General features: G+C 34.2%; 1 protein-coding gene across 1 annotated transcript in view; it reads left to right on the top strand.

Moving 5' to 3' along the window:
• LOC145277973 (cysteine-rich venom protein Mr30-like) overlaps positions 1-2,494 on the top strand; it is a 45,081-nt gene extending 42,587 nt beyond the window's left edge. Inside the window, exons 8-9 of the mRNA XM_080130107.1 lie at positions 575-723; positions 2,358-2,494. Coding sequence (XP_079986233.1) covers positions 575-699 — 125 coding nt within the window. The 3' untranslated portion in view covers positions 700-723; positions 2,358-2,494. The remainder of the gene's footprint in view (positions 1-574; positions 724-2,357) is intronic.
• Positions 2,495-21,348: the final 18,854 nt, after the last annotated feature.

Below are 21,348 nucleotides of genomic sequence, written 5' to 3'. Positions count from 1 at the left end.
AAACATTTGATTATTTTATTCAAATGTTTATATATATATATATATATAAACATTTGAATATAATAATCATATATTTAATAAATAATAATAATTATAGCCATATATATATATATATATATATATATATATATATATATATATATATATATATATAAACATTTGAATATAATAATCATATATTTAATAAATAATAATAATAATAATAATTATAATAGTTATATATATATATATATATATATATATATATATAGTATTAAAAATATTACGTTGTATTATTTAAAAATATTACGTTGTATGATGTTTCAAGGCGAGTAGAAAGTGCATCTTAGTTTTTGTTTCTGACAAAGGGGAAAGAATTTCTATTCTATGTTTCAAGGCGAGTAGAAAGTGCACCTTAGTTTTTGTTTCTGACAAAGGGGAAAGAATTTCTATCTATTTAATATTTATTGTTTTTTTTTTTTTACTATTTATCACTTATTGATTTTGTTTTTACCATGAAGTCGTATTTTGGTTTATCTCCTTGCGCCAGGATGACACAGGATGTATTACAGTTTTTCCTTTTTTATTTTTAAAGAAATCTGTGGTGAAAAGGATGACTTGATATGCACGACTATACCAAAGGATGGGATAAAGTTTTTTTGCAACCGATACGCGAATATTCCCGTGCAATGCCCCTTCTTGTGCGGCATCTGCCCATGATTATATGTTAACAGGCGTTTATAGGTAATTTTGAACTTTTGTTGTTTTTCTAGAGGAATTTTGTTTCGATTAATTGTGGTTTTTGTATTGTCTATTACAACCGTTCCGTTATTTTGAATACTTTAAAATAGTAGCACCGCAACAACAAATATGTTTATGGTATATTTCCAAATTAATACCTTCCCCAAAAAGTGAGATTCTACTTTTTTAATAGATTGCATGTGAATAACCTTAAAAACAGAAAGATTAAGAAAACGGAAAACGATTATATTAGAATTTAAATCGGAGGATCAGTTTCTTATATGAATTTAACGTAAAACGGCCCCCTAATTCAGGGCCGTGATAATGTTTTAAGAAAGCTAACGAATTTCTTTTAACACTAAATCTAAGTCACAGTTGTTGTCAGTGAGTGTTTAGAATTAATAGACATGAAAATGATTTGAGAAAAAAAAACTATACTAATGTTTTTAAGAATATATATATATATATAAAGAGAGAGAGAGAGAGAGAGAGAGAGGGAGAGAGAGAGAGAGAGAGAGAGAGAGAGAGAGAGAGAGAGAGAGAGAGAGAATATTTGGAAAGGAAATACTTTGAAAAATAATTAATGTTATCGTTTATAAATATAATTTATTGACAAGCAGATCTTTTGAAAAATAATTTGTTTTTAATCTATTTTAAATATTTTTTCGGGTAAAGAATCTTTTGGAAAATAATTGATTTAAATGTTTTGAAAAAATAATTTATTTTAATGATCTAAACAATTGCTTGTTAAGGAAAGAATGTTTTGAAAAATAATTTATTTTAATTTTTTGAAAATAAATAAATCGTTAATGAATGCTTTCAAAAATAATTTATTTTTATGTTTTAAAAATAATTTATTGGAGAAAAATGTTTTGAAAAATTATTCATATTAACGTTTAAAAATAAATTATTGGAAAAAGGCTTTGGCAAATAAACCATTTTAATGTTTTTTTTTTTTAAATAATTCATTGCATAAAAATGTTTTATTTTAATGTTTTTAAAATAATTTTTTGGAGAAAAAGCTTAGAAACATAATTTATATTAATGCTTTAAATTAGTTCATTTGAAAAGGGAATATTACGAAAAATTATTTATTATATTGCTTTTAAAAAATGATTGGCAAAAAATATTTTCAATTATAATTAATTTTATATATTTTTTTAATTATTGGGCGATGAATGAATTAAAAAAATAATTTATTGTGGAAAAATATTTTGAACAATAATTTATCTTAATGTGTTATTAATAATTTATAGGGAGAGTTTTTATTATAAAATAATTTGTTGTAATGTTTTTAAAAATAATTTATTGGGTAAAGAATGCTTTACAAAAAAAATTATTTTAATTAAAAAAAAAACATAGTCGTCGAAATCACTTGTGGAAACGTTTTAAAATATTTATTGTTGAAAAAGAAAACTCATGATTATAATAAGTAAATAAGAAAAAAAATAGTTATGAAATAATTTTTAATATATGGTACAGATGATCGCCCCAAAAGAGTTAATATTGGACACAAACTTGACTTAACATCGAAGAGGAAACGATACAAAACAAAAATGAACTAAAATGAAATTTCTCCAGGTAAAAACGTTCAATATTACACTTAATTGTTCGGATTCTGCTCTTTTTATTTCTAGAAACCAGACGTTGAACCTCAGTTCCTCCAAATTAGAGACATATTTTCCAAGAAAACCATTACCAAGTGAAGACCAAATTAACTGTTTTAACTGGCACCCGTGAGATTATTTATCAGTTTACACAACCTTACACTCATTGGTTTATGAAAAGAAGACTGTTATAGTTACGGATTATTATTATTATTATTATTATTATTATTATTATTATTATTATTATTATTATTATTATTGGCGGCTCACATGGAGCTTTCACACAAGTCAACAAACGATCTGATTGGAAACCTGTGGTGTTCTCTGGAGGTTGAGTGACAACAAGTCTCCCCAGACGTCCAGTTCTCTCCACCTCCTTCGATAGCATTTGCAAATAAATTTGCATCATCGCAACAGCCGCTTACCATTGATGTCTCGCCGGCAGTGGCCATTGGTTTATACTGGAATTTGAGTGGCACTAAGCCTCCCCAAAGTCCCAGTTCTCTTTGCGCTTGTCCTACCGAGGTCTGGCCGATGCTCTCTTCTCGGTCTTTCAGTCCTTCTTGACCCTTCTCAGCTCTTTGGTGTCACTTTTTTATTGGGAGGAGCGGTGGTGAAACTATGGGGGGGGTGCATGATGTGGGTGTAGAACTTGTAGATATGCAGCTTCGGTGTTCTTCATTCCCTGTAACGCTTATTCGTTATATTGTCTTCTTGTATTATTCTCCGTATTCAAGGGGGTTCCTTAATATTTCAGTCGTTTTCATTATCATTAGTCGTTGTACTTTTGCAGTTATTCCTCTGATTTCAATTTCTGACATTCTTTTTTCGAAGTTTTGCGGAATTGTTCCTAGTGCTCCTACTATTATCGGTACTATTTTGATTTTCTTCATCATCCAAATCCCTTTTACCTCTCTGGCTAGCTCTGTGTATTTGCTTCGTTTCTTCTTTTCTTTCATACTCACCCTGTGGTCAGATGGGACAGTAAAGTCTACAATTTTTCTTTCTTGTTAATTATTACGACATCTGTTCTTCTTGCTTGGATGGGTTTGTCCGTCTGTATATCTATGTCTCATATGATTTTGTGGTTCTCGTTTTCGAGTGCTGATGCGGGTTTATGCTTGTACTATTTGTCTGTACGCTCAAAATGCAGTCGTTTGCACAATTCCCAGTGCACCGCCCTCCCCACTTGGTCATGCCTGTTTTTGTATTCCCTTTGGGCTAGTTTGCTGCATTCACTTACTATATGGTTTATCGTTTCGTTTCTTTGTCCACAGAGTCTGCATTTGCTGTTTTCATATGTTTTATCGACCCTTGCTTTGATATGGTTGGTTCTTATCGAGTTATCTTGTGCTGCAGTTATTAGAGATTCAGTTTCTCGGTTTATATATCCTTTTCGCATCCATGTCCAGGTGTTTTCGTTATTCTCATTTTTTGTCATTCTTATGAATCTTCCGTGGAGTTGTTTCTCTTCCCACTTCTCTTTTCTCGTTTTGTTATTTGTCTCTCTGTTTTCTGTTTTGTTGTTTTTTTCGGTGTCTCTCGCTGCCATAATTATCCTTTCAGTGCTTTGCATTATGTATTTTTCTAGTCCTTTTGTCGTGTCCTTCACACAGTGTTGTATACAGATCAGTCCTCCCGCCGTCTTTCCTTTTCACGTAGAGTCTGTCAATATTGTCCTTTGGGTGTAGTGCATTATGCATAGTCATGAGTATTATTATTATTATTATTATTAAGAATTCTCTTTGAGAACAACTCCCCGAACTTTCAGTACTCTCCACCTCTTTGATACCATTTGCAAATCAATTTGCATTATCGCAACAACCGTTCATGATTGATTTCTCGTTGGTAGTGGCCGTTGGTCTTCACTGGAATTTGAGTGGCAATAAGCCTCGTCAAGGTCCCAGTCCTTTTCGCACTCATCCAGTGGAGGTCTGGTAAGTGCTTTCTCTCTTCAGTCTTTCCGTCCTCCTTGAACCTCCCACTATTTGGTGCGGTGCCAGTCGTGCTTACGCCATTTTATTTTTTTTGGGAGGGAGTGAAGGAAAAAGGGAGAGGGAAAAAGTGAAATGGAGAGAGAGGAAAAGGGAAAAGGGGAAAAGGTGTTTGTTGATGTTGATGATTATTTATTTTATCAGGCTAACTATATAATTTGGTTTCGAAGAGTTTCGTTGTTGTTGTTGCACTTCTTTTTGTTCTTCTTATTAGTAGTAGTACTCACTAGGAGTTTTCATACTATCCATAATCATTGATTACACATTGATCATAACAAGTGGTGTTCCTTGGAATCTGGGCGATAATAAGTCTCTCCAGATTTCCAATACTCCCCATCTCATTCATTATCCTTTGCGAATGACTTTTCGTTATTGCAACAGCCGCTTACCATTAATTTCTCGCTGGCAAAGACCATTGGTTTTCACTGGAATTTTGGATGGTAATAACCCTCCCCAAGATCCCAGTACACTTTGCACTCATCCAATGGAGATTTGATTAGTGCTCTCTCTATCTCATCGGTCCTTTCATCCCCCGTGACCCTTCACGACTATTTTGTGTGATATAAGCAGGAGTTGGTGTCATCATAGTATGTTCTTTATTTTTGTGTGAGGATGGAAGAAGAGAGATCAATTTATGAGATTTCTCGCAATTTCAGTTTCCTCGAGTTCACACGGTGTTCCTTGCATTTTTTTTGTCTGATTTCGGTTGCGACTTCCATGTAACAGTTTAGTGTTTGCAGTCTATGTGAGTTGGTTTCGGCTTTCAAGGATTTTCCTTAATATTGAAGCTATTTTTCTTCTTCTTCTTCTTCCTATTATTATTATTATTATTATTATTATTATTATTATTATTATTATTATTATTATTATTATTATTATTATTATTATCATTTACTGACTAGGAATAATCACACAGGCCACCACCAAAGACTTCTTTTTAAGAACAACTTGTGGTGTTCTCTGGAGTCTGAGTGATAACAAATTTCCCCATATTCCCAGCTCTTTCGATAACCTTTGTAAATGAATTTGCGTTATGGCAATATACGCTCACCGTTGATTTCTCGTTTGCAGCAACTATTCGTCTTCACTGGAATTTTGATGGCAATAAGCCTTCTCAAGGTCCCGTCCTCTTTGCAATCATCTAGCGGAGGTCTGGTTAGTGCTTTCTCTCCTCGGTCTTTCCACCCTCCTTGACCCTCCTCACTTATTTGGTGTGGCGCCAGTTTATTGTGACACCCACATACACACAAGAAGGGGGGAGCAGGGACGCGCAGAGGCAGGTTCCCTTATATTTATACAGTTTCAGTTTTCATGAATCCATGTGATGTTTCTTTGTGTTTTAGATCCGTAGCAGTTTCTATATGTCCGGCTTGTGCCTATAGCTCGTGTTTGTTAGTCTCTGCATTCAAGGTTTTTCTTTAATATTTCAGCCGTTTTCATGATTGTTATTCGTTGTATCTCCTCAGCCATCCCTCTGATTCCAAGCTCTCACATTCTTTTTTCAAAATTTTTCGGTATTGCCCCTAGTGCTCCTACTATTAGTGGTGTTATTATTATTATTACTATTATTATTATTATTATTATTATTATTATTATGAATTTGCATCATCGCAACAGCCTCTTGCCATTGATTTCTTGCCGGCAGTAGCCATTGTTTGTTTATTTGGTTTTTGTTCATAAAACCTCTTTGCTTATCTCCGTTTTCGACTATTTTTTCAGCAAAACCGGTACAATATAATTTAAACTATTGACACACTATTAATATAACGGATCAAATTCTGTTAAATATCCCATCCGATAGTTCCCCGAAACAATATTGGAATTAGATTTTAATTAAAATTATCCGCACTGGTTTTGGATTATCATATTGTAACGGTATTGAAACACCAACATTATTTTGCCGTTAAGGGCTTCCGTAACTAAAAAGTCTGACTTTCATCAACACGTGATTGTAGGGAAATGTCTTTGCCTCAAATACAATAGCCTGACTGATCAAACGAGATCATAAACAGTGAATAATATTCCTTTAATAAAATTATATTTAAAATGTCATCTGTATTTTGTTATTATTTTTAATTCACACGTTTTTTTTTTTTTATATATATATATACTAACTAGCCTGAGTGCCTCACGTTGCCCGGGTGTGTCGAGGTGTGCGTAAGGAGTTGGTTAAGCAACCAAAACCCTAAAAAATGAATTAAAATAACTCAAAATAGCAGCGAGTACCCGTGCGAACGCAAAAAAGGAGTTACAGGGAGGCTCGAACTCGTAACGCGCAAAAGGAAAAAGGAAGTGAAAAAATTAAACGGTCATCGATGCACCGACCGCGGTTGTCACGTCGCGTGCGTTCGAAATAACCTGTAATGCGACGTCGTCCACGCGAGGCGTGAATGACTTTCAAAAATGTCGACGAAAAAACTGACCCCTCTTTGTAAAAAACGGTCTAGTTAACAGTGAAAGAATGAATGTTTTAGGCCAAATTTTGGATATTATTCGACCGAGAGACAGCTTTCAAACGACACCAATTTAGTTTGTGTTGGTCGGGTGTGTCTAAAGTTTTTGCGAGACATACATACATGCATACATACATACATAATACATTCTAACAGATGTTTAGAATAGAATAGAAGATGAATCATTACTTATTAAGGCTAAAAGCCATTCGAAGGTAATACTTAATATAATTGCCAGTTGAATGATGAAAAATAGTACGAGAGGATTGAAAACGATGAATTGAATGGACAAGTTTGAGTATTTGATAGGGCGGAGAGGAAGTATTTGTTAACATTAAACTTGAATACGACCATATTGTAATTATGCGGGGAAGCAGTCCCGTGAAAATATGTTCCACAAATAGGAAATTATTCGAAAGCAACATCGTTCATGAAAACACACGGAGTAAAAAAGGAGAATTTTTTGCGGTTGTGGTAGAAAGATGTGTTCATTCTTTGAATGTTTTGTAAGGAAAGGCCAGAGATTCGAGCTCAGTCGACCAGTTTCTATGGAAATGATGATAGAGTAGGGAAAGACTAGCAGCGTCTCTTTTCTGAGAAAGGTGTTGTAAGGAACAGAAAAGATAATCTCTCACTAGATTGTAATGCTGATTCTAGTACATCGTCAAGGTAAAAACGATGTCCTGAGCAGCACCTCCCCAGAGGTGACAACAGCACTCCATTTTTATGACGCATCTGATTGTTGCATGGTGATGAGGTCATATATCGGAGAGATGACGCGGGCATATAACTGGTACATGCAACACAGAATTGACGATGATGGGTCCGGGATATGGCCTTAAACTATATCCAGTGGTGAGGCCCCAGCTTGCGGGCTTTGGGGAATGTGGAGCCACTCTTTAATTGCCATTGCTCCCAGGTCCACTTTGACCCAGAGCCGTGGTACCTGTTAGGGCCCCAACTATGGGTTAAATATAAACCGACTTGAAAACAACAAATATATTCTATTAAAAACATTTTCTTAAATCTTTGGATTCGGCATTAAATAACCTGAAAGGGTTGATATGCCGTAAAACAAAACCAACCAAAACCAACCAGAGAGAGAGAGAGAGAGTGAGAGATAGAGAGAGAGAGAGAGAGCGAGAGAGAGAAGAGAAGGAAGACATTTATACATATTACAGTTCTGTGGATTCTTATAACATATATTAGCGAGGAGAGAGGGTGATCAGTTCTTTTAACTCAGGAGGGGAGTTAATCATTACTTGTGATGGAGGAGGGGACACATTACTTGGAAGGGGTTATACAAACTTCATATTAAAAGATGATTAACACAGTACCTTCAATTGTTGAACGACGACACGAAGACAACAGTTACAAAAATCGATGATGTTCTTTATTTAATTTGACCGGTCGAAATGATGATGACATCAGGAATTCAAATTCGTTTCTACATGGTTAAATGTTCTATCCCTTCGCCTCTGAGGGGACCCTCCTCTGACCATGTCAGCTCTTTCCGGCCGACTCTGCTGACTGCTCGAACCTCTCTGCCAGACTGCCCAACTCTCTACCCTGATCTGCTAATCCTAGCTCCTATTATCGAGTATTCCCTTTTTGCTATGACGTCAGATGTGTGGTTCTAAACGTGACCACTCACGTGGCTAAGCATACGTTTCCAAAATGCACTTCTGCAGACAAAGAATTCTCACTAACCTATTTTTCAATATATTTTTAATTTGTATTGTTCATTCTTTTTTAACTGACCTTTTTAATTCAGTTTTCATAAGAGAATGAACAATTAAATTCTTTTTACAATACAAACAATATCTAACTATTTCCAAAACAATAGCTAAATTTTAACATTACAATTTCTGAACCTTGCTTACAAGGTTCGAGTCTCGGCTTATCCTAATCTCATTTTCCACGTATCTAATGTTTTTCCTTATTTACAGGAAAAGGAAACAGCCTTTTCTTGTAACATGATTATTATAAGATTAGAGGGTTTCATCAAGAGCGGTAGAATGATGCAACAAAATGTCCTTCTTTTATTTTGTTTAAAGAAGACCATCACCAACACCACATCATTTTCCTATCTTCGTTTATATTTTCCGTTTAGAAATTTCTGAGCGGTTTCGAAGAATAACATTCATACACAGAATTGGCGTATAATTGGTCTCATTTAACAAAATGATAAGAGGCGGAGAAGGACTTAAATGATTCAATTGTGTTCTGCACGGTATTAGACACGTTCCTTGATATTTCATCAGTGGTCGTTTGTCTTGTCAGTTCTTTATTTAATTATCAATAACTAACGTAAAGGCTATTACATCCATACTCATGTTATTTGTTTTAGGTACATTATTCGGGCAGAGACAGTGACAAAGAGGAACAAAATCTCCTACTGCCTATTTCTTTGTGTCTACATATTAACACATACGTTCGTTCCTCCTCTAAATGAATAAACTCCCCTCGATTACTCGAATGTACATAAAGATAAAGACTTACTTAATCGGATGGTAGGTTCTGATCTGCGCTAGATTATACAAATAAGGATTTTTCAGAGATTGTTGGCTCTTTGTTTAGTATCAATAATTAACGTGAAAACCCTTGTGTCCATCAGGCATGTCATTTATTTTTCAGATACATTATTCAGGCAGATACACAAAGATAAAATCTTCTATTGTCTATTTTTTAAGAGCGATTTCCATAAAAAGATGGACAGTTTTTGAAAGAAATTCAAGACGAGCTCTTGCTATAAATGTTTTAAAAGGCAGAAACAGATTAGAGCCCAGTCGAGCCCCTTCCATGAAAATAAGGATAAAGTAGAAAAAAACTAGCGACTTAGTTTCTGTAATAAAGTGGCGTAGATAACAGAGAATGTAATTCTCTACCAGATTGGATATGCTGTCACTGTCAAGGTGAGAAAGATGATCTAAGTAACAGGACTTAGGTATTTTCTGGAGTGATAGAATGATTCAACTATTTTCTAGTAATAATAGTAGCCGGTGGGTAGTAAGTATTCCATTTTACATCTGAAATGAAAGTCAGTCGTGATGCTAAATAGTCAGGGTATGTTCGCTAGTACACATTTTGGTGATTTAAATTCACAGAGGACGTTAACACGGTCGGGTCAAAGAGTCAAATTATGCACTCAAATGTCACATCAACCTGCTGCATGCTAGAAACAGGTACGACGTCACACGGCTCAAGAAAGAGTGAGCGGATGCCTTCGTCGCTAGCAGAATAGAAAGCAGTAGCTTAATAAATGTCCCTTCTTCAAATTAGAGATATTTTTTTTATTTATGAAACTTTTATTTTAGAGCAAGAACTCGCTTCATAGAGACGTTCGCAGAATGAAGTGCCCTTTTTCTTTTTACAAAGAGGTTATTACATATCAAGGCCCGGGACTGCTAGAGAATAAGGGTTAATGTGTGTATTGTAGTTATTGGGACAGTTGCGTACTAATCGTTTGTAATAGAAATTTCGTATAATTAGATTATTTCCGGCGACGGTTCAATAAGAACTTGTTTACATTGGACTTAAAGACAACAATATGGTAGTCAGCTGGAAAGCATACCAGTGGAACAGAGTTCCACAGGCGGGCAGTTCTAAGAAAGAAGCTTTGTTCATAGAATCCCCGTGTAGGTTTAGGTACCGGAAGAGTGTGGGGGAATTTATTAATAGTAATTTTGGTGAGATGAGTGTTTTTTTGTGAAAGATGACGAGGAGGGAACATATATTGGCGCTCAGTCGAACACTTGCCATGAAAATAGCGATAGAGCAGAGAAAGACTCGCAACGTCTCTTCCGTGGGAAAGAAGTTTCAGAGAAGAGAAAAGGGCATCGCTTACTAGATTACGAAGTCTGTTTTGTTAGCTAAAATATGTTTTAGAATTATCAAAATATTTTAGAATAAATATTTATTTACAATAATTTAGGAATGTTAACTAAAAAATGTTATCATAACAATTTAGTTGACGACTTAGAAATAATGACATGTAAAAACATCAATGACGTCATTCAGAGAAGGTGGTCTTTTTGAGATACGTAGAAATTACTTAGTCTTAGAGATTGACAGAGAGTTGAGGAGCCGACCGGTCGTAATGGCTCAAAATATCAGGGGAAGCCTATCAAATGTAAGAATCTAAAAACAACATTGAAATCTTCCAAAAGGGGAAAGCACTCTGGAATAAAAATAAAACTCGAGGCTCTTTCATTCTTGAGGGGAATTTTCATTGAAGCATTGTTTAAAAGGACATTCAGTCGTACCAATATACATCATGTCAGGTTTGCAATGTGGTTTTCCTTTAATTTGAGCTTTTAACATTATCAGTTTGACATATTCCATCGAATAGGCAATTGTTTCTATTCTTACGGCTATACGCGGTCATATTCACTTTACTGCATATATATATATATATATATATATATATATATATATATATATATATATATATATATATATATATATATATATATATATATATATAAACTGAAATTGTCTTGCTTGGGCACTGAAACTGTCCATCAGGTTTACAGCTTCCGGTTTCAAAGATTGTGCGCATGCGTAAATAAATTAAAATAAAGCCATGCGAGCTTGTTTTAATCGACATTTTTTCACGTTTAAAATATGCAAATAAAAACAAAACTATGACGTTTCTGAATTTTTGAGATGAGGATTGGTTATTTCTATTATATCCGATCGAATAATAATGCAAAAAAAAAAAAAACTGTAAATCCTTTTTGCTTTTATTACATAGGTATTTTATGAAGTTTATTCGTATTTTTATTGCAATTTGGAATCGTTTACAAACAAAAACAAAACAAATAGTTTTATGCTTTAAATCATTTAAAAATCTTTTATATATTCTATAATTGACATTTAAAACGTTCAAATTACTCAGATCAGATTGCCCAATCGTTGAACTGTGTTCATAAAAAACTAGTTAACTATCAACACATAATAACATCTAACGATTTTTTTATAAACGGAACATGACAAAAACCCTTACAATAAGTAACTGTTACCAAAGGCAATAAAAATGACATCTCATAGATAACTAGTTGGTTAAGAAAAAACGAAGAAATTAAAAACCAATAAAACCGGTAAATCCTATTCCTCATTGCAACTGTGACTGAATCCTATTTCTTATTGTAACTACACGCGTTTTATCTCAAAAAAGACCATCCCACTGAATGACGTCATTAGCAGTTACTTTTCTTACGTATTTGGTTTAGTTTTATACGATCTAAACTATTTTTAAATCTTTTTTTTAATGCATTAGATTCCGTAATTAGCAGTTGAAAGACGTTAAAATTACTTGCAAACGTTTTTAACACTTTAAAGATTATACAAACAATAGGCTTTTTAGTTTAAAATGGGCAAAAGTTATAACTGTTAACTTGTGATAAGAGCTTTATGCCGTACTTGCCTTCATTAAGAGTCGCACTTCTTTGTTTGCAAAGTCATTTGGCGAAAGTGACGTCAGACAAATTTTAAGGTACGGATGACCAACACTATGTATAATGTTACTTTTTTTTAAAAGCTTATATAAAAATAAAAGTTTTAGTAAATTTTTACTTGGTTCCACCTTAACATTTTACTTTAAAATGACGACTTCGGTAGGTTTTCAGGCATGCTGAAAACGAATATCGCATTTAACTCTTCCGCAGATAAGTAGTTTTCTGGATATTAAGCAATAAAATTCCTTACATTAAAAATGGTGGCCATTGCTGTACTAGCAAGCTCACATATTTTGGCATAATTAATATATCAACTATTCCATAGGTAGCTATAACACATACTAAGCCAACGGTTTACGGGTAGTCTAGTATATATATATATATATATATATATATATATATATATATATATATGTGTGTGTGTGTGTGTATACATGTATATATATACGTGTATGTATACATGTATATATATATATATATATATATATATATATATATATATATATATATATATATATATATATATATATATATATATATGCTAGCAAAAGTACCCGTCGTTGACTGGGTTCAAAAACAGCCTACAGAAATGGACTCTGATTTATGAAAGTATGATAGGTTATGAAAAGGAAGGGTTGTAAAGAGATAGCTTCGAATTTGGGGATATCAAAACCAAAGCAAAATATGATGAAAGTAAAAATAAAATAGATAAACCCCATAATTTATTATACCATACCTATTCACACTGAAACGCTTATCACAATATTCTGTGGATCTATATTAAAAAACCTTGTTAAACTTTGTGACATATTTCCATTCTATGGAGGTCAGGCGCGAACGAACACCCCATAATTTTATTATACCATATTTCTTCAAACTGAAACATAATTATCAAAGTATACTTACGCAGATAGATATGAAAAGTCTTTATTAAAGTTTGTGCCTATTTCCATTCTATGGAGACCAGGCGCGAACGCAGACCCCACAATTTTATTATACCATCCCTATTTAAGTTAAAACATACTTATCAAAGTATTCTTATGTACATCTATATCAAAAACACTTGTAAACGTTTTTTGTTTATTTTTAAATTTTTTATTTCTATACTTTGTGGACCAGGCGCGTACGCAGGCCCCACAATTTTAATGAACCACCGTTCTGCCAGATCAAACATACCCATTCCTGTGTCTCGATACATCTTCTATCATTATATGTAAGCAGTTTTTTTAAAATAGTAAACCATATAGGAGCCTATTCGTGACCACACACACACACACACACACACACACACACACACACACACACACACACACACACACGTTCAGCTTTATATATATATATATATATATATATATATGATTAGTTTTTTTGGAAAAAGAATTCCAGCAGAGTGCTCAATTAAAAGGAAAATCCAAATTTTAAGAGCGTACTTATATTTTTATTTTTATTGGCTGAAGAGAGCTCGATAAGGATACCTTAAACGGGCCTTATTATCGGGCTTGAAACCGACGGTACCAATGACCTGTCTCAACTAACAACTTTCTGTACACAATATATATATATATATATATATATATATATATATATATATATATATATATTGTGAAAATGAATGTCAAGCGAGTATCATAGTCGGCATATGGTGTCCTTATTTCTCTTGCAAGTAATTTTCCGCCAGTTGCAAGTTTAACGGATTCCTTTTGGAAATAATAAGTGAAATATCAAGTTGTCTTATCAAATATCAACATGCAAGAAATGAAACTTACTCAAACAGAAACTAAATTATTCTACCATAAAGCGTTTGTACACTATGTACGGGCACACACACGCATATATATAATGTAGACACACGCACACACACACATCTATATATGCACGTGAGTGTGCATGTGTGCATGCGTGTATGTTTCTTAGAACAATTACCTATAAAGTAGAACACCGGAAAATAACACAAACTCACACGGGAAAAAATGAGTTCATTTTATTTATATAGAGAAAAAGATTATCAAAATATGCAAATATCTAAATCGGTGTGTGCTTGCATGTTTATATATATATATATATATATATATATATATATATATATTATGGCAGTGTAGCCTAGTTTCTTAGAAATACATCCACTGAAACAACATGTGTCTACCAAAGAGTGCTCAATGAGTTAACAGAGCAGGTATATTTAATTTACTTATACAAACATTTATGGCTACATATGTGCATACATGTTTCTGTAATCACCCGTTATTGGGGTGACTATGTCTTCAGGCCAAGAATTTCCTTGGAAATCTCAACTGAAGATACAAAATCATTCTCTTACATCACCTACAAAAATAGAATCTTTTCTTAGATTTGGGAGGGGGACACAGAGAAGTATTTCATTTTGGAATAGGGGTAGGGGGGCTGGTCTGGGGCAAGATAAGCAAGGACATATCTCTGACCAATCTATTTTTTTATTCTTTTATTTTCTCTCATCTTAACTTCTGTAGTGACAATTTATCTATCTATCTATCTATCTATCTATATCTATCTATCTATATCTATATATATATATATATATATATATATATATATATATATATATATATATATATATAAAATTGAACGTGTCTGTCTGTGTGTCTGTGTACATTTTCCACCGCAATATCTTTATCAATTTTCAGTCTACAGACCCGAAATTTGATATACAGGGTGCTGAGATTTGGGAAAATCTTTGTAATCCGTTTTCGGCTACAAATATATAAATCTATGTATGTATGTTTGCATGTCTGCCTAAAACTTTCGACAGAGGCGACATATTTTACCAAGATAGGTATCGTCTTTAAGTTCGACCTTCGGACGACAAATATAGAAAAATTGGCTACAAGCATTAATATCTTCACCTTCAACTAGGCACTTTTCTACAGTGAAGGTCACTTTTTTCGTCGATATTTTTTAAAGTTATCCTCTCCTTTAGATTGTTTAGCCTTAATTTAAAAAAATGTCGCTTCCGGTTTGTGCGGTGGTCATAACAGCATAGGCGTAAGGTTTTTACCCCGTTCTTTTCCTTCTTCGCGGTACGGGTTCGAACTTCCATCCTACTACCACTTCTTTTTGTTTGTTCAACAGACACATCCAACATCTGGGCAACGCCCGGCTGAAATGCTAATATATATATATATATATATATATATATATATATATATATATATATATATATATATAATTTTTCGAATTTGAGAGCTTATATAACTATTTCCACAGTCAAACAACGTCGCAGCCCACACGCAGCAAACGCTCAAATTCCTACTTGCGAGACATCGGCTTGGGTATTAGCTTGGCTGGATGACCACATCCCTTGTTCGAGACGAAGTAGGTCCATTCCATAGTCGGATTTCGCCGCGGTTTGCTTGATCTGTATATACTTTCTTGTGTGTGTCAGGTTGGCTCAGTTGGCAGAGCGCTCGCCTCGCATGCAAGAGGCTCAGGTTTTGAATCCTGAGTTCAGATATGTCTAACTGATGAGCCCAAATGAGAGCGAAACTCGAGTCCTAGACTTCTGGTTTGTTGGCTGTTATTACGCTTGTGAGCTGCGACATTGTTTGGCTGTGGCATTAATAAATATATATATATATATATATATATATATATATATATATTTAAAAACGATATTTTTCCCCCGTTGATAACGTTAATCTTGAAAAAGGGTGGCTGAAAGACGTCTCGATAGGGTTTCTTTTCTGCTCCACCCTTTATTTATCCCTTTTATCTAATTTATGCCTAGGAGAAATATGCTTTAGAAGTGTATTTTGGTCTTCTTTTCGAAAGTTTCTTTTTAATAGTTTATGTTTAAACTATAGAAAAAAAAAACTCCAAACCTCCTAAACCCTCAGCAATTAATTATGACACTACGTTCGGTGTTTTTCAAAAGTGTTATAAAAATATGTACCCATAAAAATCTTTATATATATATATATATATATATATATATATATATATATATATATATATATATACATATATATATATTATAATTACATTTTCAAAATAATATATATATATATGCACGTGTGTGTGTGTGTACACGTATAATAAATAATAATAAAAAGGATAAAACAAATACAATGCTATGAATTAAAAAGGGAAAAGGAAGATCCAATTACTCAACGCTTCGCACAACTGTTGCGTGAGCTTTTTCAAGAGCGAAGAAAATAGCTAAAAAATAGTACATGACGATTTTTAGGTATTTTGTTCGCCCTTGAAAAAGTCCATAAAACAGTTGGACCAAACGTTGAATAATTGGGCCTTCCTTTCCCATTTGTAATTTACGCACACACACATACACACACATATATGTGTATGTATCTGTACGCATGTAAAATACACGAAAATTTAGTTTTATATTTAAACAGTTTTAATGCTTTTATCCCCAAATCAGTTTTAGTGCTTTTATCCCCGAATATACATAGAATCTTTTAAACAACTGAACCCCAATCTTTGCTTCTTATTTGTAAGGCACAGGTTGAAAATGTCAAGGGGTGATCAGAAGTCACTTCAAAATATGGGATTTGGATTATACTTTATGGACTGTCAATATAAAGGTAGGTTTTTATGCCATTGTCGAAACAGCGATCACATCTCCTTTGTCCCCTGTCATTAGTATTCGTGGAATAAAACAGAATACCGTGGGGATGCTTCCAAGCTAATACAGCATGACTGTTTTCAAGTCCAATGCAAACAAATTTTTTGTTGAGTCGATATTGAATGTGATGATTGAAGGAAAAAATAAGATAAGCAAAAAACAGCCTTGCAACTCTCGCTCGCCTTATTTTGTCATTTAGTTTTTACACCCTCGTGAGCGATGTTTTCTGACAAACATGTGTCAGAATCTATCCATCTACCATTCCTGGCTAGTTTTTGACCTCGGAGTAGTATTTTTAGCCCTTTAGATCAAGTGAATTCATGTCTTGTCTGGAGCGACTTAAAAACAAACAAACAAACAAACAAACAACAACGACAACAACAAAAGAAACCATGTTGTTGAGCACTCTATAATTTGTAGAAGAAAAGTAACAAGTTTTGTTTCAACAAATGATAAATTCCAATAAAAGATTGCGAATGTTAGATCTCTTGACCTGTTGTTGGCATCGCTATTTTGGGGCGTTATGGACAGCTCTAGTAGCTGAAGGATTTAATTTAATATTAACTACATCAGTTTGTGACGTCATCCATTAACACTAGAACACAGTGTATTTAAAACAAACGACATAATGACATAATAGCACAGTAACATAATAGCACAGTGTATTTAAAACAAACGACATAATGATGACGTCATTAATCAAAACACAGAGGAGGGAGAGAGACTGTGTGTGCGTGTGAGATATCCTTTGTGAACTGACAAACACTATAAGGAATTTTAAAATAGATAAAAGCCTTCATACTCTCTCTCTCCCCTCCTCTCTCTCTCTTTCTCTTCTTTGACTTTAACCAGCAGTTACAGATAAGACGACCTGAAAATGTTATGACAAGTAAAAAGTTATTCTATTTTTCACTCTTCTTTTTTCTGTCTAAATATTTAGTTTATGACACACAGACTTTGGTATAGTCTTAGATGTGCATACGAGTTGCTTCCTCTACTTGACTTTTTTATCTTAGAAAATCGGTCAGCCGTATAATTAGTACCGAGGAACATCATCTCCAATGTTGCGTATCTCCCAAAATTATCTGAGAATTAGAGATATCTGCGTAATGCATGTAAGTAGGTAATATATGTGCTTATATATATATATATAATTCACAAACAGACTGTTTCGCTGTATCACAGTTCTTCAGCGCGGTTAGACAAGTAAGTGCTTAAAGCCGGGATCGAAACTCGACCGTTCACCTGACAGTCGACGCTTCTAACCAGTACGCTATTATTCGACATCCCTGAATATAAACTAAATTTCAATTTAAACTCAATTGTCAAGTGCCGGAGAGCTCGAATTGTTTTTACCCAATAAGCAATGCCTTCAACTAGTAGCAGTAGTAATTTCCCCGACGAGAGCTCTACTCAAGAGCAAGGGAAGCATACAGTCATCAACAGACAGATTATTTCGCTATATCACAGCTCTTCATTGAGGCTAGACAAATAAGTTTTGGACTTCGAATAGTAGGTCCGACGGAACAGTTATATATACCAATACTGATGAGGTTTAGTTAAACATCAAAATGCATCTGATTTCAATATACCTGATTAGAAACTGAGAGGAATGTGCTGAACGGGAAAATAGTATAATGAAAAAGAATAATATTTTTTATTAATAATAATCATCATAATAATAATAGTAGTAGAAGCAAAAATAATAGTAAATAAATATATTAAAATAATAATATCGATGATTATACTACTACTACTACTACTACTACTACTAATGATTTCAAAGATTGTTACAACTAAGTGTGGTAATGGGAATAAGCTCTCTCTCTCTCTAAAAAATGCCCTCATAGTGTGCGTCTAAAATAGCCTCTGACAACCAAGTCCAGCTCCTGACCTTCTCGTGTTGTTTAGCGAAACTATTTATACTAACTACGAGATGGGAACAAAGGGGTCCACTGGCGCCTTAAAACCAGTCACTTCAAGCAGATGAATCTCGTCAACTTTGGATGTTAGCTCACTTAGAAGAAGGCAGCTGATTGAAAGCCTCCGCTGCCTTGCGAGATTACTCCATCAGGAAAAGGTTAAGGGAGTAAAACCCGACAGAAAATCTGGATACGAAATCCCTAAGACAAACTTATATTGTCATAACCGGCAACTCATGCGGCACAGTTAAAGCCAAGCTGTGTTGATTCTGTCTTTCCCTTGGATCCTCTGGCTTCACGGAGAGGGGGGAGGACTGCTGCACGGGCAACAACTATCCTTCCATACCACCCTGCCCAAGCTATATAGCTCCACTACTACACCATTGTCTCCCAAGACGGACGGTTGCCAACAACAACAATGGTGATAATGGTAGTAGTAGGTGTAAAAATGTTGATGATGATGATAACACATTGCAGGGAAATACCTGGTTGACGTCCAGCGGGGCTAACAAGATTCTACGGGCAGGTGAAGCGCCCTTTAGCTTTAGCTTCCTAATGAACCGTCCCTTAAGTAAACACTTCATCAAATCTCCACACTAACGTAATGTACTTGCAATAACCCTTATCCCTGAGTGGCTTCCGGGCCTTGATAAGTGGTGATCACTGTGTAAAAAAAAAAAATTGGTAGTCATCTAGAGATGGTGTCTCGATAAAAATACCAGGAAAGGAACCTTTGCAAATACAACTCATTCTTATAATGAATTCTAATACAAATGAATGGAATCTGGTGAGGGCTGCACCTTTAGTATAAGATGCCGGGTCAGAAGTTCAAACGGTCAGCATTTCTGTTTTTGGAGAATCGAGGTTGCCAAATCAAAAAAAAAAAAAATTCAATTATTACACTGGTAGGAAATCGGCGAAGAGGTCACTTAGCGTGAAAAGAAAGTGGAACACGAAGGGGCACAAGTTTGGCATGGAGGGGGTGTATAGCGAGTATATATAAAACAGGTATGTATAAACGAAGTGACCAAACCGTGTACACGTTATATAGTCGTTTATGTAATGTTTGTTGCGCGCGCGCGTGTGTACATTTTAACACATATAAATAAATATAGATACTTACAACAATAGTTCAACAAATGAGACAAATAGCACTTCATCTGCTTGCCCAAACAAAGGAAGGACATAACTTTTGGGTCGGAACCATCGTTGTATTTGTTCTAGACGCGCCCTTGAAAATGTAAATAATTTTTTTACCCTGACAACTCATACAACCAAATTGCTTTTCCATATTTACATTTATTCATGTTGCGACTTTTTATTTTGGTGTTGCACGCCATTCCATTTTCAGGGATTATATATTACTATCTTTTCATGGCTGAACGATTTCCAACTTGCTTGCCCGTCTACTCGTTCCAACTCGTTGCTTAAGAGTCTTTGACTTACTCCTAACTGGCCTGTATATATTCAGAACAATTCATTTGTGCTTACGTCATTCGTCTACACAAAGACCTAACAGGTAATTTATCAGTCAGGTTTTCTCTGGGACAGTTTTATTATTTTTATATTTAGATTGGAAATCTATTTTGTTTATGTTCACCACATTCTTTTCTATTAAAACTTATTTGCTTTTATTTATCTAAGATTCATTTCTGTTAGTGTTTATAGAATCTAGGCAAGTTAAATTCCTAAAACATCATTTAACCATATTTGTCTTTGAATTGCATTTTTCTCTTTAAAGCAAATCTTCAGATAATTCGGCAATACTCCGGGTGTGCTAATCTGCAACACATCTTGAAATAAATGGTTCACTACCAGTTGAGCAAAAAGGTGGGAAGAAAAGGTGTTAATGAACAAAATACCAACTATCGATTGATAAATGTATTTTAAAGAATTGCAAAAAGAGAAAAACAAACTTCTATGTAGCTTGGATAGATTATAGAAAAGCTTATAATATCCTACACACACGTGCGTTCTATCTAATTGACTCTTTGACTATGCCCACTAGCTTTGGTGTAAAAGCCCGCTCTTGAGTTAAAAATAACCGGTGTAAAACATCTCAACACAGTGAAGTTAACGAAAATAATAATAATAATAATAATAATAATAATAACAACAATAATTTCGATGTTGACCGACTCTACGTAAAAAGGAAAGATGGTGGGAGAGAACTGGTTAGCACAATAAGACTGTGTGAATCACACACACACGCACGCACGCACACACACACACACACACACACACACACACACACACACACACACACACACACAAATAGAAAAATACATAATGCAAAACATTGAAAGAATAATTATGCAGCGGGGGACACAGAAAAAATCAACAAAACAGAAAATAGAGAGACAAAGCATGAAACGTGTAAAGCAAAATGGGAAGAGAAACAACTCCACAGAAGATTCATAAGGATGACAAAAGATATGAATAACGAAAACATCTGGGCATAGATGCGAAAAAGACACGTAAACCGAGAACCTGAATCCCTAATAACTGCAGCACAAGATAACTCTATAAGAACCAACCACATCAAAGCAAAGATCAACAAAACACAAGAAAACAG

This window comes from Euprymna scolopes, chromosome 6 (genome assembly GCF_053919585.1).
Source record: "Euprymna scolopes isolate OS-2025 chromosome 6, ASM5391958v1, whole genome shotgun sequence".
Taxonomy (NCBI): domain Eukaryota; kingdom Metazoa; phylum Mollusca; class Cephalopoda; order Sepiida; family Sepiolidae; genus Euprymna; species Euprymna scolopes.
The sequence above is the reverse complement of the archived record's forward strand: the minus strand, read 5'-3'. Positions and strand labels throughout refer to the sequence as shown.